The 24458-nt window shown below is 45.8% G+C and overlaps 4 protein-coding genes and 1 long non-coding RNA gene across 6 annotated transcripts in view; 3 read left to right on the top strand and 2 right to left on the bottom strand.

The window, feature by feature from the left end:
• Positions 1–3798, top strand: part of jak2a (Janus kinase 2a) — a 36411-nt gene extending 32613 nt beyond the window's left edge. Inside the window, exons 20-21 of the mRNA XM_082140075.1 lie at positions 1690–1803; positions 2110–3798. Coding sequence (XP_081996201.1) covers positions 1690–1803; positions 2110–2220 — 225 coding nt within the window. The 3' untranslated portion in view covers positions 2221–3798. The remainder of the gene's footprint in view (positions 1–1689; positions 1804–2109) is intronic.
• LOC309476944 (uncharacterized protein) overlaps positions 1–24458 on the top strand; it is a 93216-nt gene that overhangs the window by 66688 nt on the left and 2070 nt on the right. The gene's annotated exons all lie outside the window — the stretch shown is intronic.
• rln1 (relaxin 1) lies at positions 14241–17749 on the bottom strand (the record flags this gene model as incomplete). Its single annotated transcript, XM_082140088.1, has 2 exons — positions 14241–14521; positions 17114–17749. The coding sequence occupies 2 exons, from the start codon at positions 17747–17749 to the stop codon at positions 14465–14467; spliced, it is 693 nt and encodes a 230-aa protein (XP_081996214.1). The 3' UTR covers positions 14241–14464.
• LOC309476945 lies at positions 18520–18938 on the top strand. The gene is made up of 2 exons (XR_014198424.1): positions 18520–18555; positions 18645–18938. It is a non-coding gene; the product is annotated as an uncharacterized lncRNA (long non-coding RNA).
• The window catches only part of plgrkt (plasminogen receptor, C-terminal lysine transmembrane protein), a 14530-nt gene continuing 9227 nt past the window's right edge, over positions 19156–24458 (bottom strand). For both annotated transcript variants that reach the window (XM_082140093.1, XM_082140094.1), the window contains exons 4-5: positions 20123–20232; positions 19156–19627 (exon numbers count right to left, since the gene is read on the bottom strand). In XM_082140093.1, coding sequence (XP_081996219.1) covers positions 19500–19627; positions 20123–20232 — 238 coding nt within the window. In that variant the 3' untranslated portion in view covers positions 19156–19499. The remainder of the gene's footprint in view (positions 19628–20122; positions 20233–24458) is intronic.

Below are 24458 nucleotides of genomic sequence, written 5' to 3'. Positions count from 1 at the left end.
GTGAGTTTTATCATTTTAATTATATGCACTAGTGTATGTGTATGTATATTTTTATTAGGCTACTATTTATTTATTTTTGGTACATTTCTTAAGAAGCATATTTATTTTTGCCAGTTGTGGTCTGTGCAATAAATATTAAAAGTTCTAAACCATCTATTGTTTTATTGTTGCACTATAGTAATGATAATATTTTAATATTTAAGTTAATAGGTGTCTCTCACATTGTCCCACAGCAACATTAAAATAGTGTAGATTAGTGTACAATGTTTTATAATAATAAGATGTTCTATTTAGTGTCAATTTCATTCATTTAACATTTCATATTGGGGGTATCCAAGAAATTTATTTAAACTTTTTTTTTTTTTTTTAAGTAACGCAATAGTTACTTTCCCTGGTAATTAGTTACTTTTGTAATGATGTAATTCAGTTACTAACGCAGTTACTTTTTGTGAGAAGTAACTAGTAACTATAACTAATTACTTTTTTTAAGTAACTTGCCCAACACTGCTAATAATATTACTTGTTTATTATATTATTTGTTTATTGGAAATTTAACAGTGAAGCATGAATTGATAAGCAGATAATATTGACTTTTATTAACAACAAGATGTGCTTATTAAATGTGCTATTGTTCTTCTATAGCAGGGGTGCCCAACCCTGCTCCTGCCGATCAACTGTCCTGCACAGTTCATCTCCAACCCTAATCAAACACACCTGCCTTTAATTTTCAAGTGACCCTGAAGACCTTAATTGGTTGCTTCAGGTGTGTTTGATTAGGGTTGGAGATGAACTGTGCAGGACAGTCGATCGGCAGGAGCAGGGTTGGCCACCCTTGTTCTATAGTGTCACACTGAACCCACCGACGGCTTCAGTGACTATAAAAGAACCGCCCTTTACTTGCTCTCTGTGTAATTCAGTCACAACTTGAAGAAAATATTTAGTTTTTCATGAGACTTCGTACTTTTTTCCATAAGTTGCGGAGTGGAAATGGCTAATTAGTCAATAAGTGCTCCTCTGCTGCCATCTACTGGTTATAACGGTCGTCGTTTTAAGAAAAGTGTTTGTTTGCCACAAGGTGTTAGTTCTTCTACATCTTAAAACTTTTAGTTTGACAAGTCACATTAAAAATAACATTAAGATTGTGTAATATCTAGAGCTCTGTGGTGCAGGGAGAAGTGTGAAGCACTTGAGGAGGGCTTGAATGTCACTCTCAAAAGGTTGAACGAACCCTTAGATGGATAATAAAAACATTCAACTATTTCTGCCACAATACCATGGTTACAGTGAGCGTTCCTACAGTAAATGCATGGTGAATGCTGGTGATTTGTGGACTGAAAGGCCTTTTATAACTTGCTCAACATGGGAACAGTGTTTCTCCTGGTGTCCACGTCAGCGCTGTTCGATCTGATGTGGTTTATAACAGAATTAGCGCTAAACTAGATCACGCAATGTCACGCATTACTATTTCCCCTTTACTCAGATTTCACAAAATACGGATAAGTGATATAAATGCATTAAATAAAGTAAGGATTTTGCTCTGGTTCTGTGCGTACGGTGGTGTGTTCTCTGACGGCTTTTCTAAAAGTAGATCCTCTTACTAAAGAACAGGAGATGTAAGGCGTCTGGTAAGCCTGTATTGTGACGGCCAGGTTCCTCAGGCTAATAGTGTGTGTGGTGTTGCGGTTCCAGGTGTTTATGGAGCAGATGGGCGAGGACAAACAGGGTCAGATGATCGTTTATCACCTGATCGACCTGTTGAAGAGGAACTACCGTCTGCCGTCTCCAGAGGGGTGTCCCACTGAGGTAAAGCCTTCACTAACTCCTCACATACACACAATCCAGTCTGACACTTAGTGCTGGGTGGTATGGCCAAACATTTATATCACGGTATTTTTTTCGGTTCTCTCTATCACGGTTCTCCTGTGGTTCTCCTACGGTGTGGTTCTCCTGTGGTTCGGTTCTCCTGCGGTTCGGTTCTCCTACGGTGTGGTTCTCCTGCGGTTCTCCTACGGTGTGGTTCTCCTGCGGTGTGGTTCTCCTGCGGTTCTTCTGCGGTTCTCCTGCGGTGTGGTTCTCCTGCGGTTCTCCTGCGGTGTGGTTCTCCTGCAGATCCAGGTGCTGATGAAGGAGTGTTGGGCCGCAGAGCCGAGCGATCGACCCACATTCAGAGCTCTCGCTCAGAGAGTCCACGCCATCCAGGACCGGGCATCTCACAGCTGATCCGGGTCAGAATATCCCACAGCTGATCCGGGTCAGAACATCTCACAGCTGATCCGGGCCTGACGCCTTCAGGATCCTGGGATGTTTTTTCTCTATCAGGAGTTTTCAAACTTTAAGAACCATAAAACTGAGGATGACCTTCTTTCATGTTCATTTCTAAATGATCATTCATTCTGTGTGAGTAAAACACGTTATAAAAGACACAAACCATGTTATTAAATGTGTGTTTTTCACATCATTGTCCAGATATGATAAGATCAGATGTGATGTGTGATTAGCATGAGCACAAGAGAATAATTTTCAATTCATTTCAAATTCAGTATTAGTATGTTGTTGTTTTCTGTCCATTATTTCATGAATTCCAGCTTGAAAACCCCTGGATGAACTCAACTTTATCCAGGAGAGAGAGAGAGAGAGAGAGAGAGAGAGAGAGAGAGAGAGAGAGTGAGTGAGTGTGTGTGTGTGTGTGTGTGTGTGTGAGACGATCCGGACGTGTGCGCACGCTAGTGTTGAAGGGAAATAGATTATTAGACTGAAATGTCTTTAAACGGCATGTTTGTGTACAGTAATAATAATGCAGGAAGTTTATATAAGCCTCGTATTGATTTGAAATATCGGTGTGTGTGTGTGTGTGTGTGTGTGAGAGAGACGTTCAGATCTTCAGAGTTAAATACTGTGACCGTTTGTCTAAGTCTGAGTCAACCAGTGAGTGAGTTCATCAAAATATGCAAATCCCATCAGCACCTGCTGATCAGCACTATATTTTAAGATGTTGTCTCCATACTCGTGTGTGATTAGGGTTAGGGTTAGCCATGTGTGATTAGGAATGTCTTGATCCGATCTCCAGGATCAGTATCGGGAGATTAAGAGTGTTTCTGACGGATCGTGCAGTGATTATCGTAAGCAGCAGTAGGTGGTGCTGTGCAGCTTTAACAGTGTTTGCCAAACGCCACTGAAAGGAAAAGCAGCTCAAATGTGTGTGTGTCTGTGTGTGTGTGAGGTCTGTTCTAGCATGTCACACACACACACACACACACATTCGATCGCCCCCTGGTGGCTGGTCCCAGTATAGCTCATAAACTCCACGTAATCCAATGAGACACGAGACAAACTAAATCCAATTACTCTTCAAATCCCTGTTTCACGCAGACGTGTGTAAGTTTGGGTTCAGTCTTCCTTCATTAGACGCTGCAGCTTCAGGCTTACTAACATGGTCTCAACTGATTTTATTTTTGTTTCAATTATTCTGCTTATATTGTACATATAAAACACAAGATGTATATATGGCTAGTCCCATATTCATAACTGTGAGCATGTTAGAGATTTTAACTGCTGGAAACCTTCATCATCTCAATCCTCACGCTGAATCGTTCTTGTTTCTCCAACATGGGCTTTCACTGAATCAGTGTGATCGAACTAAATGATTGTTTTTATTACTGCATTTATTTGATATATATTTTTGTAAGGTTCGCTGATGTACTGAAGCGGCAGATCAAGGAAAAAAAGATGTTACAAAGAATCAAAAGTGATGTCTACTTAAAATATACGATTGAGTGAATAAAACCATTTAGCAAATAACAGTGTTGTATTTGTTGTGTTTGTGTGTGTGTGTGTGTGTGTGTGTGTGTGTGTGTGTGTGTGTGTGTGTGTGTGTGTGTGTGTGTAGAATGTCAGCGCCTGAGGATTTTATTGTGATTTAAGAACTGAAATCATTAAATGTGATTCCTGAAGAATGAGCAGCATTCCCACGCTTGAACCGGATTACACTGAACATCCACAACTGAGTCTACACGGAGTTACACGGAGTCTACACGGATGAACATCCACAACTGAGTCTACACGGAGTCTACACGGAGTTACACGGATGAACATCCACAACTGAGTCTACACGGATGAACATCCACAACTGAGTCTACACGGATGAACATCCACAACTGAGTCTACACGGAGTCTACACGGATGAACATCCACAACTGAGTCTACACGGAGTCTACACGGATGAACATCCACAACTGAGTCTACACGGATGAACATCCACAACTGAGTCTACACGGAGTCTACACGGATGAACATCCACAACTGAGTCTACACGGAGTCTACACAGATGAACATCCACAACTGAGTCTACACGGATGAACATCCACAACTGAGTCTACACGGAGTCTACACGGATGAACATCCACAACTGAGTCTACACGGATGAACATCCACAACTGAGTCTACACGGAGTCTACACGGATGAACATCCACAACTGAGTCTACACGGAGTCTACACGGATGAACATCCACAACTGAGTCTACACGGATGAACATCCACAACTGAGTCTACACGGAGTCTACACGGATGAACATCCACAACTGAGTCTACACGGAGTCTACACGGATGAACATCCACAACTGAGTCTACACGGATGAACATCCACAACTGAGTCTACACGGAGTCTACACGGATGAACATCCACAACTGAGTCTACACGGATGAACATCCACAACTGAGTCTACACGGATGAACATCCACAACTGAGTCTACACGGAGTCTACACGGATGAACATCCACAACTGAGTCTACACGGATGAACATCCACAACTGAGTCTACACGGATGACCATCCACAACTGAGTCTACACGGATGAACATCCACAACTGAGTCTACACGGATGAACATCCACAACTGAGTCTACACGGAGTCTACACGGATGAACATCCACAACTGAGTCTACAAGGAGTCTACACGGATGAACATCCACAACTGAGTCTACATGGAGTCTACACGGATGACCATCCACAACTGAGTCTACACGGATGAACATCCACAACTGAGTCTACACGGAGTCTACACGGAGTCTACACGAGCACGCAGAAAACTCAAAATTAACACGGAAGTTTAAAACACTCTGGCGACTTTTTAATGCAATCGTTATTCTAGAACGCAGCAAGAGTGTCACGTGACACTTCGCTGTCACATATAAATTGACGTTTTTTCTTTTTATCTATAATATTAGAATGAACTGTAAAATAACAGATATTCCGATTCTCGCGTATATTTTAGTAAATAAAGTCAGTTTACACTGTTAGTGTCTATTGAGTTACAGCATAGATTCATCTACTCCCACAAGCAGAAGTGTGTGGCTGGTGGACTTAAAGGGATAGTTCACACAAAAATGAAATTTAGCCCATGATTTACTCTCCCTCAACTCATCCTAGGTGTGTATGACACTCTTCTGTCAGACGAACACTATCACAGTTAGCCTATAGTAAAACATGTAGAACCCTTCTGAAGAGAAGCGATGCGTTCGTGTAAAACAAATATCCATATTTAAAACTTTATAAAGTAAAATAACTATCTTCTGGCAGACGGCCGTACGCATGGATTTACAGCGTCTTTACAGTGTCTTCTGCTAGTTAGCGAAGCATTAAATAACTATCTCAACTGTTAAATAACATCTTGGAGATTAAAATAATATCAGATTTGTCTTATTGTAATTAAACACAAAAAATAGAGATGAAAAATTAACTTAAGTAAGAAATTTACTTTTGCTATGGTTTAATAAATGTCTATGGATATCTTCCCAAAAAAAAGTAAAATTTTGGCGGAATTTTTTTTTCTATATAGTGTTGATATGGCAACTGGTAAATACACAAAGTTTCGTCATCCAAGCATGTGCGGAAGTATTTAAAACAAGCGTGTTACAACTATCCCCACGCTCCCCCTATACATGACTGCCACCTTGAGGCATCCCTATTAAAACTGCAGGCAAATACTTGGCTAAACATATAACCAAAGAGACTAAGTTGAGTGAAACATTAAATATATGGAACAAAATGGATGAATGTAAATCTAGATTAGACAGATGGTTAAATAGAGATCTTTCTCTGTTTGGTCGCATCTAAATGGAAAGCCTTTCCAGGTGTATTTACCCTTTTCTCTGTCTGTCCCCAACAAAGCGGATCAAACCATAAATACATTAAACGCTGATTACATCTGGAAAAGAAAACGTACTCGGTTACTAACGTAACCTCGGTTCTCTCTAGAGAGGAAACGAGTACTGCGTAAATCTTACGCTAGGGGAAAATCTCTTTTCCGCGAGATACTGAAGCCAAAAAATTATCCTTAATTTTGAAATAATGTAAAACGCGTTGCGGCAGCATGCAGACACAGGCGAGACGGCTTGCGCGCCTATTGGCTGCCCTGCGGCAACTGCAGCAGCCTATCGATAAGGCCCACTCGTGACGTCAGCTCCAATGGGGGCGCTTCGCGCCCAATACGTCACGTCCCGCCAGAATGGGCGTGGTCTAGGGCTATAAACATAGCTTCGAGAGGCTAGCTCACTGGTTTTTCATCGCCGAAGCGAACCAGAGCGTGTGCAGGCACGGCAAGATACGCAGTACTCGTTTCCTCTCTAGAGAGAACCGAGGTTACGTTAGTAACCGAGTACGTTCTCTTACGAGAGGTACTCTCGTACTGCGTAAATCTTACGCTAGGGGAAACAGTGTAAAACGCCGTGCATGCTAAGATCCAGCACCAAAGTCCCAAGGGCAAGTGCCCGGGCTCATATAGTACATGATCATAATGGACTCACAGAGAGCCCAGGAAAGAGTGGCTAGAATAGCATCATTCCTGTAATAATATAACATCTTATAAGGAGCAGTTATACTGATGATGTGTCGTACAGTCAGGGCGACCCCCGGCCTGGACTGACGAATATAGTGGGTCTTACACACTGCCCATAGAGCTGCGCGATCCAACAGCGAGCATTTGCTCAAGCAGTTTCAGTATTCTGGCCCGAACACATCAGGGCAGACAGTACCGATTTTAGACCGAAAGCAGCTTAGCCTGCAAGGCGGGAACCTCTAGGTTATAAAACCTTATAAATGTAGACGGGGAGGCCCAGCCTGCCGCCATACAGATATCTTGCAAGGCAATCCCACTAGACCAAGCCCACGACGAGGCCACGCCTCTCGTGGAGTGTGCTCTGACTCCAAATGGGCACTGTAAGCCCTTAGAGGTATAAGCCAGCGCTATAGCATCAACTATCCAACTGGATAGGCTCTGTTTCGACACGGCAAGTCCCTTAGAACGTCCGTAGAGTGAAAACAAAGAGCTGCTCTGTCTGTCTGAAAACAGACGTGCGAGACACATAAGCTCTTAATGCCCTGACTGGGCAAAGGAAGCTTGCGTCTCCTTCCTCGTCAGAGACCGGTAAGGCTGACAGGGAATGACCCGCGCCCTAAACGGTGTGTTGAGGGATTTTGGAACATAACCGTGCTTAGGTTTGAGTATAACTCTTGAGTCATTAGGCCCAAACTCCATACACGTCGCGCTTACTGAGAGCGCGTGTAAGTCCCCTGTGCGCTTCACTGAAGCGAGAGCCAGAAGAAACACTGTCTTGAAAGACAGGTGTTTAAGATCAATCGTCTGTAAAGGCTCGAATGGGTCACCTTTCATGGCTTCCAGCACTGTAGAAAGGTTCCATACAGGGACTGAGGGAGGCCTGGGAGGATTCAGTCTCTTAGCTCCTCTAAGGAAGACGATGACTAAATCGTTCCTTCCTACTGACTGACCCAGCGTTGTTTTTGAGAACGCTGCTATGGCCGCCACATACACTTTGAGCGTGGAAGGGGTCCTGCCCTTGTCCAACAGCTCTTGTAGGAAGGAGAGAACCTCCGTCACCCCACAGTCTAGGGGCGACACGCCACGAGCTGTGCATCAGCTGGAGAACACTGACCATTTCGAGGAATAGAGACGTCGCATAGACGGAGCTCTAGCCTGCGTGATCGTGTTTAACACTCCGCTTGGGGAGGTCAGCGGGTACCCGTTGATGGCCCAAACATGAAGGGACCACAGCTCTGGGCGCGGATGCCAAAACGAGCCCTTGGCCTGAGAGAGGAGGTCCCTCCTCACTGGCACTGGCCATGGGGCAGTGCTTGCTAGCTGCATCAGAACTGGGAACCAGGGTTGGTTTTTCCAGAACGGCGCTACGAGTAGCACTGAGCATCCTTCTCTGATCCGTTCTATCACCTGAGGCTGGAGAAAGACGGGAGGAAAGGCATAGAGCGGGCGGCGGGGCCATACGTGAGCCAGCGCGTCCCTGCTCTTGGAGAAAAATTCCAGACAGTGAGCGTTTTCTTGAGACGCGAACAGGTCTACTTCCGCTCTGCCGAATTTCTTCCACAGCAGCTGGACTGTCTGTGGGTGTAGAGGCCATTCGCCTGTCGGAACATTGTTTCTGGACAGTCTGTCCGGTCCTACGTTCAGGAGCCCTGGCACATGCGCTGCTCTCGGCGAGAGCAGGTTGCGCTGAGCCCACACCAGGAGGCGTTCTGTCAGCCTGTGCAGGTTTCGGGACCTGAGGCCGCCCTGGCGATTTATGTAGGACACCACTGACATGTTGTCCGAGCGGACCAGGACGTGGTGTCCTCGTATTTAGGGACAAAAACGCGTCAGTGCGTTGTCTACTGCCAACATTTCGAGGCAGTTTATGTGTAGAAGCTTCTCCCGTTCTGACCATTGGCCGAAGAACGGTCTGCCCTTGAGCAGTGCTCCCCATCCCAAGGTGGAGGCGTCCGTAGACACTACCTTCACACTCGAGGAAGTCCCCAGGCTAACACCTGATTGGTACAAGTCGTTTGCTTTCCCAGGTTTCAGAGCTGCGATGCATTTCTGATTGACCTTGAGACGAAGCAGACCGGAAGCCCACGCTCGGCGCGGTACTCGCGCTTTCAGCCAGAACTGTAGCGGGCGCATGCGAAGCAAGCCCAACTGAAGTACTGATGATGCTGAGGCCATGAGACCTAGCATCCTCTGAAATTTCTTGAGCGGGACAGATGCGCCGCAGCGGAAAGAGCTCGCTGCGCGCTGAATGTCTAGTACGCGCTCTGGTGACAGTCGCGCTATCATAGACAGCGAGTCCAGTTCTGTGCTCAGAAAAGATATTATCTGTCTGGGAGACAGAGAACTCTTCGCCCAATTGACCCAGATTCTCGAGGTGATCGAGCAAAATGGTCCTGTGCTCTATGAGCACCGAGTGAGATTGAGCTAGAATCAGCCAATCGTCCAAGTAGTTCAATACTCGCATGCCCTGTAGTCTGAGGGGTGCGAGCGGCTAGAGACAAGCCGAACGGTAGGACTGAGCACTGATATGCCTGGCCCTCGAAGGCGAATCTCAAACGTCGCCTGTGACGTGACGCTATTTGTATTTGAAAATATGCGTCTTTCAGATCTATTGACACAAACCAATCTCCTCGGCGAATGTGCGTGAGGGTTTTTTTGGTCGTGAGCATTCCGAACTGTTGCTTCGCAAGCACTCTGTTCAGTTGCCTTAGATCTAGTATGGGTCTGAGACCCCCGTCTTTTTTCAGTACCAGGAAGTATCTGCTGTATAGCCCTCCTTCACTCTGAGCTTGAGATAAAGGCTCTATGGCCCCTTTGCTCAACAGTTTCAAAATTTCGGCTCGAAGTAGGTGGTGCTACTTCTGTTTTTACCGTAGCTTCGACGCGCGTCACATAGCGGCGAGGGCGTCGGCGAAACTGTAGCGAATAGCCTCTTTCTATAATGTCTAGCACCCACTTCAAAACCCCCGGGTAGCCTTGCCCATGCATCTGCACGAATGGCTAGGGGCTGAATGCGGAGCGCGCTCTGGTCGCTCAGCGACAGAGGGGCTTCGGTGTGCTGTAACATAAGCGTCGCGCTTCGAGGCAGGGGGCGCGCTGATAACAGCGGGCAGATTGCCCGCGCTCGACTCCTTTGCGGTGGTCAACCGAGAGGGGAGGGCTGGGCGAGTCCCGTAGGACCTGTCATGTCTATGTGTGAATGTGGGCGCGGGATAGCGGGCACATTTACAACACTGAGAGCATTGTCCGCCTGAGCAGAGCGAATGCACGTTGGTTTTGTTTTTACAGAAACCTTGAGATATGCGGAACGTAGTGTTTGTGGGCACTGGGCAGTGGGCACATTTACCACGTTTAATGCGCAATCGACCTGGGTCGATTTCATGTGCGCGAGCCCTGTGTGACGGGCTGTGTTTGTGTGTAGGAATTTCGTCTACATTCGTAACACCATCGGCCGTGGCCGGGACACCAGAAAATACACTCTTATGGGATTTATCTGGGTAGCCGTAAAAGCGGCGTTTGTGTGCAGGCAAGCGGGCTATTTCGCCGACTTGTTTACTGCAGAATACACTGGAACAGTCGCATTTACTGGAACTGAACGAGCGAGAAGTTGCCATAGAAACAGAAAGCGTCAACATGCTGGCGTTTGTTTGCAGGCGTGCGTGTATTACAGCAGGCTTGTTCACTGCAATATTGACATTTCCAGTCGTCTGAACTTCAGAGGCGGAAACCATAGAAACAGAGTTTGGGTGCAGGCGAACGGGTTGTACCACGCGCTCGTTAGCTGCAAAATACACATCTGCAGTCGCCTTTTCAGGGAACTGCCAGAGCGAGAATTGACGGCAAAAAGTGTGTTTTGCCGGTAGACCCGGGATTCGATCGCGGGTCTCTCGCGTGAAAATCTGACGATCTACCACTGGACCACAGAGGAAGACACATAGACATTCAGTAGCGCGAGTATTATCAAAGAGCGTCAACATGCTGGCGTTTGTTTGCAGGCGTGCGTGCAAAACAACAGGCTCGCTCACTGCAATATTGACATTTCCAGTCACCTGAACTTAAGAGGGGAATGAGAAATGTGTCAGGAGTGGAGGTCGGCCCGGCCGCAGCGGGGCTAAAAACACCCTTTTCTCCATTCGCCAGTGACGCACGGGAACCATAGAAACGGTGTTTGGGTGCAGGCGAGCGGGTTGTACAGCGCGCTCGTTGGCTGCAAAATGCACATCTGCAGTCGCCTTTCAGGGAACTGACAGAGCGAAGCATTGGCGGCATAATATATCTGCCGTTAGACCGGGATTCGAACCCCGGTCCCTCGTGCGAAAAACCTAAGATTCCGCCACTGAGCCACAGGGGGGGAACACAAAGGTGTATAGATGCATGAGCATATAAGAGAGCGTCAACATGTTTTCTTCGGCGTTTGCTTGCAAGCGTGCGTGTTACAACAGGCTCGTTTGCTGCAATATTGATATTTCCAGTCGCCTAATCAGGGAACTGAGTTGTCTTTTCGCCGGTGAGTGACGCGTGAATGGGGCGCAAGGGCAGGGTAGCTTTCTTGTAACGTAAAGAAAAACTAACCCCGATCGTCCGCTTCCAGCCTCCCTTGTGAACGGCGCAGTTTGCGCGGCTCGAACAGAGGGAGAGAGAAAGCTAGCCCCGTGACCGTCCGCTCCTGACATCCCCTGTGAACGGCGCGGTTTGCGCGGCTCGAACAGAGGGAGAGCAGGTATCATCCCCCAAGCAGGCAAGGCAAGCGGGCGCACCGGCGAGCTTTGCGGGTTGGGGGGGGGCGGAGGAGCAGTCTCGGAGAAGGATGCCAGGTGAGTCCTCAGAGTCACCAGGCAGTAACTGGCTCGCAGTGAGGGCGGTCGCCGTCAGCGAGCGCGAGCGCGAGAGCTGCGTGATCCTCAGGAAAGGGGCGTCTTGAAAAAGACGCCCGGCTCTTTTAGTGCAATGAGAGTGTGTGTCGCGGCGGCGAGCACACACACATACACAAAACACAGTAGCAGAGAAAGGATATAACGCCGGATAGCGCAGCAGGAAGGCGACTGAAGGCGGCGCGGCCAGCGGCTTCAGAGTGTCGACTCGTCCCGCTGAAAGGCTTTTTCAGACGGCGCGGCTTCTCTCCGGATCCAGCGATGCGAGAGCTTCGCTGAAGAGATGAAAAATCAGTGAGCTAGCCTCTCGAAGCTATGTTTATAGCCCTAGACCACGCCCATTCTGGCGGGACGTGACGTATTGGGCGCGAAGCGCCCCCATTGGAGCTGACGTCACGAGTGGGCCTTATCGATAGGCTGCTGCAGTTGCCGCAGGGCAGCCAATAGGCGCGCAAGCCGTCTCGCCTGTGTCTGCATGCTGCCGCAACGCGTTTTACATTATTTCAAAATTAAGGATAATTTTTTGGCTTCAGTATCTCGCGGAAAAGAGATTTTCCCCTAGCGTAAGATTTACGCAGTACGAGAGTACCTCTCGTAAGAGAACCCCATTATCTGAAGAAAGCGCCTATAGTGAAAGACTATGAAGATGTTGGGCTACAAGCCAGAGACTTTGATTGTATAAATGGAACCTTAAAGACTAAATGATTAAGATATATACACCGAGGATGGCTTGAGGGTGAGTAAATCATGAGATATTTTTTGGGTGAACGATCCCTTTAAATTCCCCGTTTACACACACAGTGCGTGTTTGCTGTGAATAAAACACCCACTCAATTTTAAAAGGTTATTTCGATTAATTTAATAATTATTTAGGCATCGGTGTATATTCTTACAAACTACATATTATTGTTTCTTTACATGTGTATTTATGTGCCAGAAACATCAAGTTAATATTGTATGGGTGATTAAAAACCGCGCGAAAGCAGATTTGAATCAGTGATTGATGACGTCGCGCGCGCACACTGAGAGTTAACAGTCGATCAGTCTCTGCACGGCGGCAGTGAAACACGCGTCTGTATGGTCTTACTGTCGTCTGTCGATACAGCAAACCCAGCCGGAGTCCACCTCGCTGAAGCTCTTCCACACTCAGCTCCAGCCAGGACTGATTGACACTGTTGGTTGATTTCTCATTTGAATATTCATTAGCGTAGTCACGGTCACTCACGCGAGATCTGCTTTAGAGATATATCTCCCCCTCAGTCACTCACAACCACATTCGACAACATATAAAGATGAAATAACCTTTACAATAATTTTAGAAATAAATATGGAAGATGAAAAAAAGCATGTTAAAACAATCAATGCAGTTAAACTCCTTGCAACCAAATATCTACTTAAAGTCCCCATGAAATCAAAATGGATTATCCTTTTATGTTATATTTCAGTGTTTATTCTAATGATTTATGGGTGTGTTAATAATCTTGAATCAGAATAAGTTCCTCTTAGCATCTCTTCTCTTCTCTGATGACGCGGGGCAACCTGTCACTCACATGAGATCAGCCAATAGCAAACCACAACCATCCAATCAATTCCCCACGGACACAATCAAGTCCCGCCCACATGTGTTCTTGTTCCTGAAGCGCTTCACTCCGTATGCAGAACAACAAAGGAGCGAAGACTGGCGTGACTCCAGTTTGTGTCTGTCTGAACACAGGAAACCTCCAACAGGAACGATTCCTGTTTAATTATGACTTTCAGTCTCTGGGACCTTTGAAAGACATATGTTCTTGTTAATATATATCTATATCTTTAATATTCAAGCACAATTTAACTTATAAACCAGATTTTTATCAGGCAAGTTCCGATAAACATTCACAATGAAACAGTGGCTTTCATTCAGAACAGAGGAATTGTTTATTCTGATGAATATAGCTGTGAGGAGGAGGTGTTACCGCGGTGTAAGGAGGAGGTGTTACCGCAGTGTAGTAAGGAGGAGGTGTTACCGCAGTGTAAGGAGGAGGTGGTGTATGGAGGAGGTGTTACCGCGGTGCAAGGAGGAGGTGTTACCGCGGTGCAAGGAGGAGGTGTTATCGCGGTGTAAGGAGGAGGTGTTACCGCGGTGTAAGGAGGAGGTGGTGTAAGGAGGAGGTGTTACTGCGGTGTAAGGAGGAGGTGGTGCAAGGAGGAGGTGTTACCGCGGTGTAGTAAGGAGGAGGTGGTGTAAGGAGGAGGTGTTACTGCGGTGTACAGAGGAGGTGGTGTAAGGAGGAGGTGTTACCGCAGTGTAAGGAGGAGGTGGTGTAAGGAAGAGGTGTTACCGCGGTGTAAGGAGGAGGTGTTACCGCGGTGTACAGAGGAGGTGGTGTGAGGAGGTGTTACCGCAGTGTAAGGAGGAGGTGGTGTAAGGAGGAGGTGTTACCGCGGTGTAAGGAGGAGGTGTTACCACGGTGCACAGAGTACATCACTCACTACAGGGCTTCTTTATTGGTTTGGTGATGCTAGTATATGAGCGAATCACTGGCAGTCAGACATGAAGGTTGCAATCAAGACGTGGACTTTTATTGACGTGGTCAAAGGAAATAAATACAAATGAAAGTATCTGACAGTTCAGTGCAAGTCCTTCATCATCATCATCTTCATCAGTGACATCAGCACAGGCGGCCGATGTCGTTTTTCGTGCAGCCCTGATTACAGCACATTCCCGCCAGTCCCAGCGAGAAGTTTCTCTTCCTGCGGTCAGAGGTCATCGAGTCAGAGGTCATCATGTCCAGTCGGAGAGACCAGAGAAGCGGCACACCTCCGTCCAGGGACCAGGGACCTGCGACACACACACACACACACACACACACACACATGCACACATCAGCACAGAACCTGTCAGTCATCAGAGTGTCAGAGGTTCTTCATGGAAACATGGATGCCAGAAGCTGATGATCCCACTCTTAATATTCTGTTCAATCATCAGTGATATTTCAGAAAGAACTGTTAATCTAACAGTGTAAACAGTGACAGGAGTGTTTCCTGAATTACATTTTCATATATCACTGTATCATACTGATATAATATTAGAGCTCATTGCTCTAGAATTCATACTATTGAATGTTCATCCATAAATTAACTGAAATACAGAACAAATGACATGATTTACACTCATGAATACATTGAAAAGTATATTATTTTACACTGAAAGGTGAGCTAAATACACCACAGCTTAAAATATCTCCTGATTTTTATTCTCATGGTTTTAAATTAACAAACAATACTGATGATGATGATGAAGATGATGATGAAGACGTTCTAGTGTGAGTACACTAGGGTTGCGCGTCGACTAGTCGCTGATCGTGGCCTCTAGAGGGCGCAACAGCATAATACATCTTTTCCTGTCCACTTTTATTCTCAGATTCCAACAGTTAAAATGACAAATAAATGCATAATCAGAAAGAAAGAGAGAAGAGAGAGAGAGAGAGAGGGAGAAGAGAGAAAGAGAGGGAGTAGAGAGAGAGAAGAGAGAGAGAGAGGGAGTAGAGAGAGAGAGAGAGTCATCCAAGATATCCATGTGTTTCTTTCTTCAGTGGAAAAGAAATGAAGGTTTTTGAGGAAAACGTTCCAGGATTTTTCTCCACAGAATGGACTTCAATGGCAACCAACGATTCCAGTGTTCAAAGAAGGTTCAGATGTCCGTCTCAATGCAGCTTCACAGTCTCGATACGAACCCAGTCGAGGAATAAGAGTCTTATCTCGCCAAACGATCGGACATTTTCTAAAAAAAATTATATATATATACTTTTTAACCACAAATGCCCTTCGTGTGCATCTCTGAGATCCGCCACACACTGCGTCCTCACGCTGGAAAGGTCACGAAAAAATTTATAATAATAATAAAATAAAACAAAGATGTCGGATGATTTTGACGTTCATTTTTTGAAGACATTTTCCGCCCTTCCCTCCTTCATGACCCGGAGAACACAGACTAATAACTCGGACAGATGACGAGATGCGTGACCTTTCCAGCGTGAGGACGCAGTGTGTGGCGGATCTCAGAGATGCACACAACGGGCATTTGTGGTTAAAACGTTTATTTTTTTTATTTTTTTTGAAAATGTCCGATTGTTTGGCGAGATAAGACTCTTATTCCTCGACTGGGTTCGTATCAAGACTGTGAAGCTGCATTGAGACGGACATCTGAACCTTCTTTGAACACTGGAATCGTTGGTTGCCATTGAAGTCCATTCTGTGGAGAAAAATCCTGGAACGTTTTCCTCAAAAACCTTCATTTCTTTTCCACTGAAGAAAGAAACACATGGATTTCTTGGATGACATCGGGGAGTAAATTATCAGCAAACATTTTTTTAAAAGTGAACTAATCCTTTAATCACTGTTCTACACTAATGCTGCTGCAGTGTAACACACACACACACTCATACAGAGAGAGACAGACCACACACACAGAGAGACAGGCCACACACATTACATACAGACAGCACACACACACACACACACACACACACACACACACGCGCGCACAGAAACATTCATTAACGCAGAAATGTATTGTCTATTCTGTGATTTATCAATAAAATAGTTTAGAATTTTTTCATGTTTCTTAGTAACTGAAACCCACAGCAACACTATAGAGAGACATAACCCTCTCTCTCTCTCTCTCTCTCTCATCACACAGAAGTCATCTCCACTGCTATACTGCACCTGACTCAGACATCTGTGAGAAACATCTCCTCAGTCTCGGCTCCAGCTTTGTCTTGCTTAGTTGAGGACATTTAATATTCTACAGTATTATTGATCTCCTGCACTGACAGCATTATATGAGAACTGAGCTGAGCTGACGATGACATCACGGTTTTCTCCAGAGCGGCGATATATATAAATGAACTAAATTAATAACTTTTTTACAACAGCAATGAAGCATCACTGAACTGACTTAAGCTGGACTGAGACACTATTCTCTTCTGGAAACAAACTTTACTGCATTATTCTCCTGTTATCTCTGTAAAGCTGCTCTGAAACTCTGTGTTGTAAAAAGCGCTGTATTGATACTTTGCAAGTGACGTCAGTTGTACTGGCTGGCGGGCAAGAACGTCATTCTCTAGCAACGAAAAGCAGTAAACTAATCAAGGATCTTGCCAGGACGTTGCCAGGTTTAATATACAAAAGTTGGTGTTTTGAGGTGTACACGACATGCCAGATAGTTGTTGTGCGATTGGATGCACTAACCGCGTTTGTTGGCCGCCAGATATCACGTGACTGCAAAGTATGAATAAATAACCCTGACTTGACTTGTTCATCAATGACGTCATCGACGACTCGTCGACTCGACTTTACTCACATAAACGTCGACTTTAAAATCTGAAGGTGTTCAACCCCTATACTGTGATGAAGATGATGAAGCACGTACTGTCTCTCCTCCAGCGCGAGCCCCCGCAGGTGAAGATGATGATGATGAAGATGATGAGATGATGATGATGAAGATGTGATGATGATGATGAAGCACGTACTGTCTCTCCTCCAGCGCGAGCCCCCGCAGGTGAAGATGATGATGAAGATGATGAGATGATGATGATGAAGAAGATGTGATGATGAAGATGAAGCATGTACTGTCTCTCCTCCAGCGCGAGCCCCCGCAGGTGAAGATGATGATGAGATGATGAAGATGTGATGATGATGATGAAGCACGTACTGTCTCTCCTCCAGCGCGAGCCCCCGCAGGTGAAGATGATGATGAAGATGTGATGATGATGAAGATGATGATGATGAAGCACGTACTGTCTCTCCTCCAGCGCGAGCCCCCGCAGGTGAAGATGATTATGAAGATGATGATGAAGATGATGATGAAGATGAAGCACGTACTGTCTCTCCTCCAGCGCGAGCCCCCGCAGGTGAAGATCACGGCTCTGATGAACTCGCGCCCGCACAGTTTCACTCCGAAGTCTCTGGGTAACTCCTGCCGCTCCGCGCTCACACACACACACACACCGCACACACACACCAGCACAACGGACAAGAACACGCGGAACATCGTCATCAAGTACATTAACGCGATCTTATCAAAGAAAACCCCTTAAGTTTCTGGAGCTGCTGCTTTCTGGAGATTCTCCATCAGTTCACACACTTTATACACACTCGGACTGACGTCACTGACGCGCGCGCGCACGCTGGCCGAATAGCATCACTCAGTTCTTACTGTTATAGATTATTATGGATATTGCTCACTACAGATGAATGATGTCGGAGCACAAACGTGATTTAATACGAATAATTTATTTCCGAAATATAGATTTTGTGTTTCATCTTTCAGCAATTGTGCAAAAGAAAACCAAACAATCTAATGTTCAATCGGTTTTATTTTCTGGAACAGACATTGGCTTCACTTTGATGAAAACATGTTTAAAAAAAATATTTTAATATCCAAATGGAATATTTTGTTTATGCATCACACACACAGAAAATCATCTTAATAACATTTTATGGAAAAATTAAACATTAAAAATTGCTTTAAAGGTTTATTGTTGATGATCACAATAAAAGCGAAACTTGGACGCTCCATTACAACCATGAATAATAAAGTGTATAGGAAATATAGAATATATATTAACACAATATATTTGAATCATGTTTTCTTTCTTTCCAGGCATTTTGAAAGCATTAATAATTAGGCAATAAGTGCAGAAACACCTGAGAATCAACGGATCACATGAAGCACAATGGAAACACAATCGCGTTTGGCTGGAATACTGCTGGAGAAGCCAGTCACTCCAAAACACTCCCAGTTAGACTGAACATTCCTGGGTCATTAAGGTCACCTTCGTCAGGTTCGTCAGGATCGTCAGGATTCGCCAGGTTCGTGTAAGTCAGGATTCGTCAGGATTTGTGTTCGTCAGGATTTTCAGGATTCGTAAGGATTCATCAGGATAATCAGGATTCGTCAGATTCGTGTAAGTCAGAATTCATCAGAATTTGTCAGGTTCGTAAGGATTTGTTAGGATTTGTCAGGACTCGTTAAGGTTCATCAGGGTTCGTCAGGATTCATCAGGACTAGTTAAGGTTCATCAGGGTTTGTCAGGATTCATAAGGATTTGTCAGGATTCATCAGGACTCGTTAAGGTTCGTCAGGATTCGTGTTCGTCAGGTTCATCAGGATTCGTCAGGATAATCAGGATCGTCAGGATCCGTCTGGTTCGTGTAAGTCAGGATTCGTCAGGATTCCTGTTCGTCAGGATTTTCAGGATTCGTAAGGATTCGTCAGGTTTGTGTAAGTCAGGATTCGTGTTCGTCAGGATTTTCAGGATTCATAAGGATTCGTCAGGATTCGTGCAAGTCAGAATTTGTCAGGATTTTCAGGATTCGTCAGGATAATCAGGATCGTATAAGTCAGGATTCGTCAGGATTCGTGTTCGTCAGGATTTTCAGGATTCGTCAGGATAATCAGGATCGTCAGGATTCGTGTAAGTCAGGATAATCAGGATCGTCAGGATTCGTGTAAGTCAGAATTCGTCAGGATTCATCAGAATTCATCAGGTTCGTAAGGATTTGTCAGGATTCATCAGGAACTGTCAGGATTTCAGGATTCGTCAGGATAATCAGGATCGTCAGGATTCGTGTAAGTCAGAATTCGTCAGGATTCAACAGAATTCGTCAGGTTTGTAAGGATTTGTCAGGATTTATCAGGATCTGTTAGGATTTCAGGATTCGTCAGGGTTCATAAGGATTTGTCAGGTTTCATCAGGACTTGTTAAGGTTCGTCAGGATTCATCAGGATCGTCAGGACTGATCAGGACAGGCACTCATTTCTCCAGCAGAGACGTCAGGTGAGCTCGGGATCGTCGGGATTTCTCGATGCTTTCAAACGTGGGCGTCCCGTGAGGAAGATCCAGGCGCTCGCTCTCAGAGACCATGATGCTCTCTGCCTCGGCTGCAGATCACATTAACACACACACACACACACACACACACACACACACACACTGTCAGACGGGATCATCAGCAACTGCACTGTTCACTAATTACAACAACCACATTCCCTCGCCATCAAAGCGGGATTTTTAAGGAATCCATTTAAAGCCAATCAATAATCAATCAGTGACAGCAGAGGAAAGCTGCATGACGTCACTGCGCTCATTAACTGGGTCTTTTAATCAGTACAAGTGTCACACATGCTGATGATCAAACAATTAGATTAGATTTAAATGTGTTTTTAACAGCAGACGAGCTTCTGAGACGAGCGAGACAGACATGTTCAGAGTGTGTAAACCGGACCTGTTCTACACCGTGTTTAGAGTGTGTGTGTGTGTGTGTGTGTGTGTGTGTGTGCTGTTGCTGAAGGATGAAGAAGCTCCTGAAACATCATCACGACTGTGTGAGAGCAGAACCGGTCCTGTTTACATGTTCTCAGACTGTGTCTGTTTACCTCTCATGCGGTGGACCAGCGACCCGTACGCCATGTCCATCTGATACGCCAGGATGAAGCTCAGAGGAACGACGGGAGCCAGAAGAACGGCTCTCCTCCGTCTCACCGCTCTGGAAACACAGCAGACTTCAGTCACACACACTCCTTTCCTCTGTGCGTCACAGGATCAGTGCGTTTATCACAGATTAATCAAATATGAGTTTTATGTTTTGTTTGAGAATGGCTTTTAGTCTCTGGACAGAAAGAACAGTTTGTAACGAGAGAAACACACACACTTCGAGAGAAACACACACACTGCTGAAACGGTTCAGGAACAACGAAATGAAAACTGTTGAAACTGTTGAGCTTAAAAGACACTTAATATCCAGTATATCACTGATCTGACCCCATCAGACGAGAGCATCACTGATCTGACCCCATCAGACGAGAGCATCACTGATCTGACCCCATCAGACGAGAGCGTCACTGATCTGACCCCATCAGACGAGAGCATCACTGATCTGACCCCATCAGACGAGAGCGTCACTGATCTGACCCCATCAGACGAGAGCGTCACTGATCTGACCCCATCAGACGAGAGCATCACTGATCTGACCCCATCAGACGAGAGCGTCAGTGATCTGACCCCATCAGACGAGAGCATCACTGATCTGACCCCATCAGACGAGAGCGTCACTGATCTGACCCCATCAGACGAGAGCATCACTGATCTGACCCCATCAGACGAGAGCATCACTGATCTGACCCCATCAGATGAGAGCGTCACTGATCTGACCCCATCAGACGAGAGCGTCACTGATCTGACCCCATCACTGATCTGACCCCATCAGACGAGAGCGTCACTGATCTGACCCCATCAGACGAGAGCGTCACTGATCTGACCCCATCAGACGAGAGCGTCACTGATCTGACCCCATCAGACGAGAGCGTCACTGATCTGACCCCATCACTGATCTGACCCCATCAGACGAGAGCGTCACTGATCTGACCCCATCAGACGAGAGCGTCACTGATCTGACCCCATCAGACGAGAGCGTCACTGATCTGACCCCATCAGACGAGAGCATCACTGATCTGACCCCATCAGACGAGAGCGTCACTGATCTGACCCCATCAGACGAGAGCGTCACTGATCTGACCCCATCAGACGAGAGCATCACTGATCTGACCCCATCAGACGAGAGCATCACTGATCTGACCCCATCAGACGAGAGCATCACTGATCTGACCCCATCAGACGAGAGCGTCACTGATCTGACCCCATCAGACGAGAGCATCACTGATCTGACCCCATCAGACGAGAGCGTCACTGATCTGACCCCATCAGACGAGAGCATCACTGATCTGACCCCATCAGACGAGAGCGTCACTGATCTGACCCCATCAGACGAGAGCGTCACTGATCTGACCCCATCACTGATCTGACCCCATCAGACGAGAGCGTCACTGATCTGACCCCATCAGACGAGAGCGTCACTGATCTGACCCCATCAGACGAGAGCGTCACTGATCTGACCCCATCAGATGAGAGCGTCACTGATCTGACCCCATCAGACGAGAGCGTCACTGATCTGACCCCATCAGACGAGAGCGTCACTGATCTGACCCCATCAGACGAGAGAGAGCGTCACTGATCTGACCCCATCAGACGAGAGCATCACTGATCTGACCCCATCAGACGAGAGCATCACTGATCTGACCCCATCAGACGAGAGCATCACTGATCTGACCCCATCAGATGAGAGCGTCACTGATCTGACCCCATCAGACGAGAGCGTCACTGATCTGACCCCATCAGACGAGAGCGTCACTGATCTGACCCCATCAGACGAGAGCGTCACTGATCTGACCCCATCAGACGAGAGCATCACTGATCTGACCCCATCAGACGAGAGCATCACTGATCTGACCCCATCAGACGAGAGCGTCACTGATCTGACCCCATCAGACGAGAGCGTCACTGATCTGACCCCATCAGACGAGAGCGTCACTGATCTGACCCCATCACTGATCTGACCCCATCAGACGAGAGCATCACTGATCTGACCCCATCAGATGAGAGCGTCACTGATCTGACCCCATCAGACGAGAGCGTCACTGATCTGACCCCATCAGACGAGAGCATCACTGATCTGACCCCATCAGACGAGAGCGTCACTGATCTGACCCCATCACTGATCTGACCCCATCAGACGAGAGCGTCACTGATCTGACCCCATCAGACGAGAGCGTCACTGATCTGACCCCATCAGACGAGAGCGTCACTGATCTGACCCCATCAGACGAGAGCATCACTGATCTGACCCCATCAGACGAGAGCGTCACTGATCTGAGCGGATCTGAATAAAGACTGTTGTCTGTAGAGATAGACGTTGTCTCATATTTGATGAAGTTTCTGCACTGATTCTGATATTCTGCTGTTTACTACGGTGAAGTGATCTGGAGAGATAAAGCTGACGAGTCGCATTCCTGAAACAGCAGCGCATGTGTGGAGACCACTGGCTACACATACATCACATAAAACACAATGTGTGTGTTTGTGTGTGAGAGAGAGAGAGTGTGTGTGTGTGTGTATATAGTGTGTGTGTGAGAATGTGTATGTATATAGTGAGTGTGTGTATGTATAGTGTGTGTTTGTATAGTGTGTGTGTATAGTGTGTGTGTATGTATAGTGTGTGTGTGTATAGTCAAGTCAAGTCAAGTCATCTTCATTTATATAGCGCTTCTAACAATGTAGATTGTTTCAAAGCAGCTTTACAGAGATAAACGTATAATTTAAGGTAACAGAGATTGTTTTGGCTTTATAGCGGTTCTTTAATAAAGTTATTTTCCAGCTAAAGTTAGTTTTGATTGATTTGCTTCCGTCGCAACGATCATTTGTTATTAAATTAGGGGCCGCTAAGACGACACCATTCTCTCTACACAGACTTTACACGCGAACCTGTGAGAAACGCTGATGGCGTTCACATGCGCATTAAGAATTGGTTCTATAGTTATGTGCGTTTGAATATATGTGCGCAGGTTTGTAATTCCCTACAGACCAAGCCTAAACAAAGGACTGGTCTTTCCTTATAAATTTTGATACAGAATTTTATTTTATTTTATCACTTAGGGGTAGGAACGCGAAACGAATTTTCGCGACAACGCTTTATCTGTAGAGTGGTAAAGGGATCCTCCATAGGGAGAGACTAGTTGGCATTTCAGCACTGCGTTGTCATCGGGTCCAGGCGAAGGTCCTTCGTCAGATCTGGATACGGCCTGGATCCGGCAGGCTGCGGGAAAACCTCGGGATAAAAAAAGACACTAAAATTAGCGTAGATTCCATTCTTCTCATGATGTAACGAGTACATCAGGATTTATGGGAAGTGTTCCCGTTTCCGGCTGACCAAATCTATGCAGCCTAACATTGAATTATAGAAGTCTATAATGTGTTATGTGAATGCTAGGTCAAAGAGATGTGTTTTTAGTCTAGATTTGAACTGACTGAGTGTGTCTGCTTCCCGGACAATGTTAGGAAGACTGTTCCAGAGTTTTGGTGCTAAATAGGAGAAGGATCTACCGCCAGCAGTCGATTTTGATATTCTAGGTATTATCAACTGGCCGAAATTTTGAGATCGCAATAGACGTGAAGGACTATAATGCGTTAAGAGCTCGCTCAAGCACTGCGGAGCCAAACCATTTAGTGCTTTGTAAGTAATCAGCAATATTTTAAAATGTACACAATGTTTAATAGGGAGCCAGTGCAGTGTTGACAGAACCGGGCTAATATGGTCATACTTCCTGGTTCTGGTAAGAACTCGAGCTGCTGCGTTTTGGACCAGCTGTAGTTTGTTTATTAAGCGTGCAGGGCAACCACCCAGTAGAGCATTACAGTAATCTAGCCTTGAGGTCATGAACGCATTTGTTCTGCATTTGTCAATGAGAGCATATGGCGTAATTTAGATATATTTTTAAGATGGAAGAATGCGGTTTTACAGACACTAGACACGTGACTTTCAAATGAAAGACTGGTATCAAAGAGCACACCCAGGTTCCTAACCGACGACGAAGACTTGACAGAGCAGCCATCGAGTGTTAGACAGTATTCTAGGTTATTACGTGAGGACGTTTTTTGTCCAATAATTAGAATCTCTGTTTTTTTCAGAATTAAGTAGTAGGAAATTACTAGTCATCCAATTTTTTATATCAGCTATGAATTCCGTTAATTTTGTGAATTGGTAAGTTTCGTCTGGGCGTGAAGAAATATAGAGCTGAGTATCATCAGCATAACAGTGAAAACTAATGCCATGCTTCCTAATGATATCTCCTAAGGGTAGCATGTACAGAGTGTGTGTGT

Source organism: Leuciscus leuciscus, assembly GCF_965113295.1.
Source record: "Leuciscus leuciscus genome assembly, chromosome: 16".
In the NCBI taxonomy this organism is placed as follows: Eukaryota; Metazoa; Chordata; class Actinopteri; order Cypriniformes; family Leuciscidae; genus Leuciscus; species Leuciscus leuciscus.
Note: the sequence above shows the minus strand (reverse complement) of the source record. Positions and strands in the feature narration are given on the sequence as shown.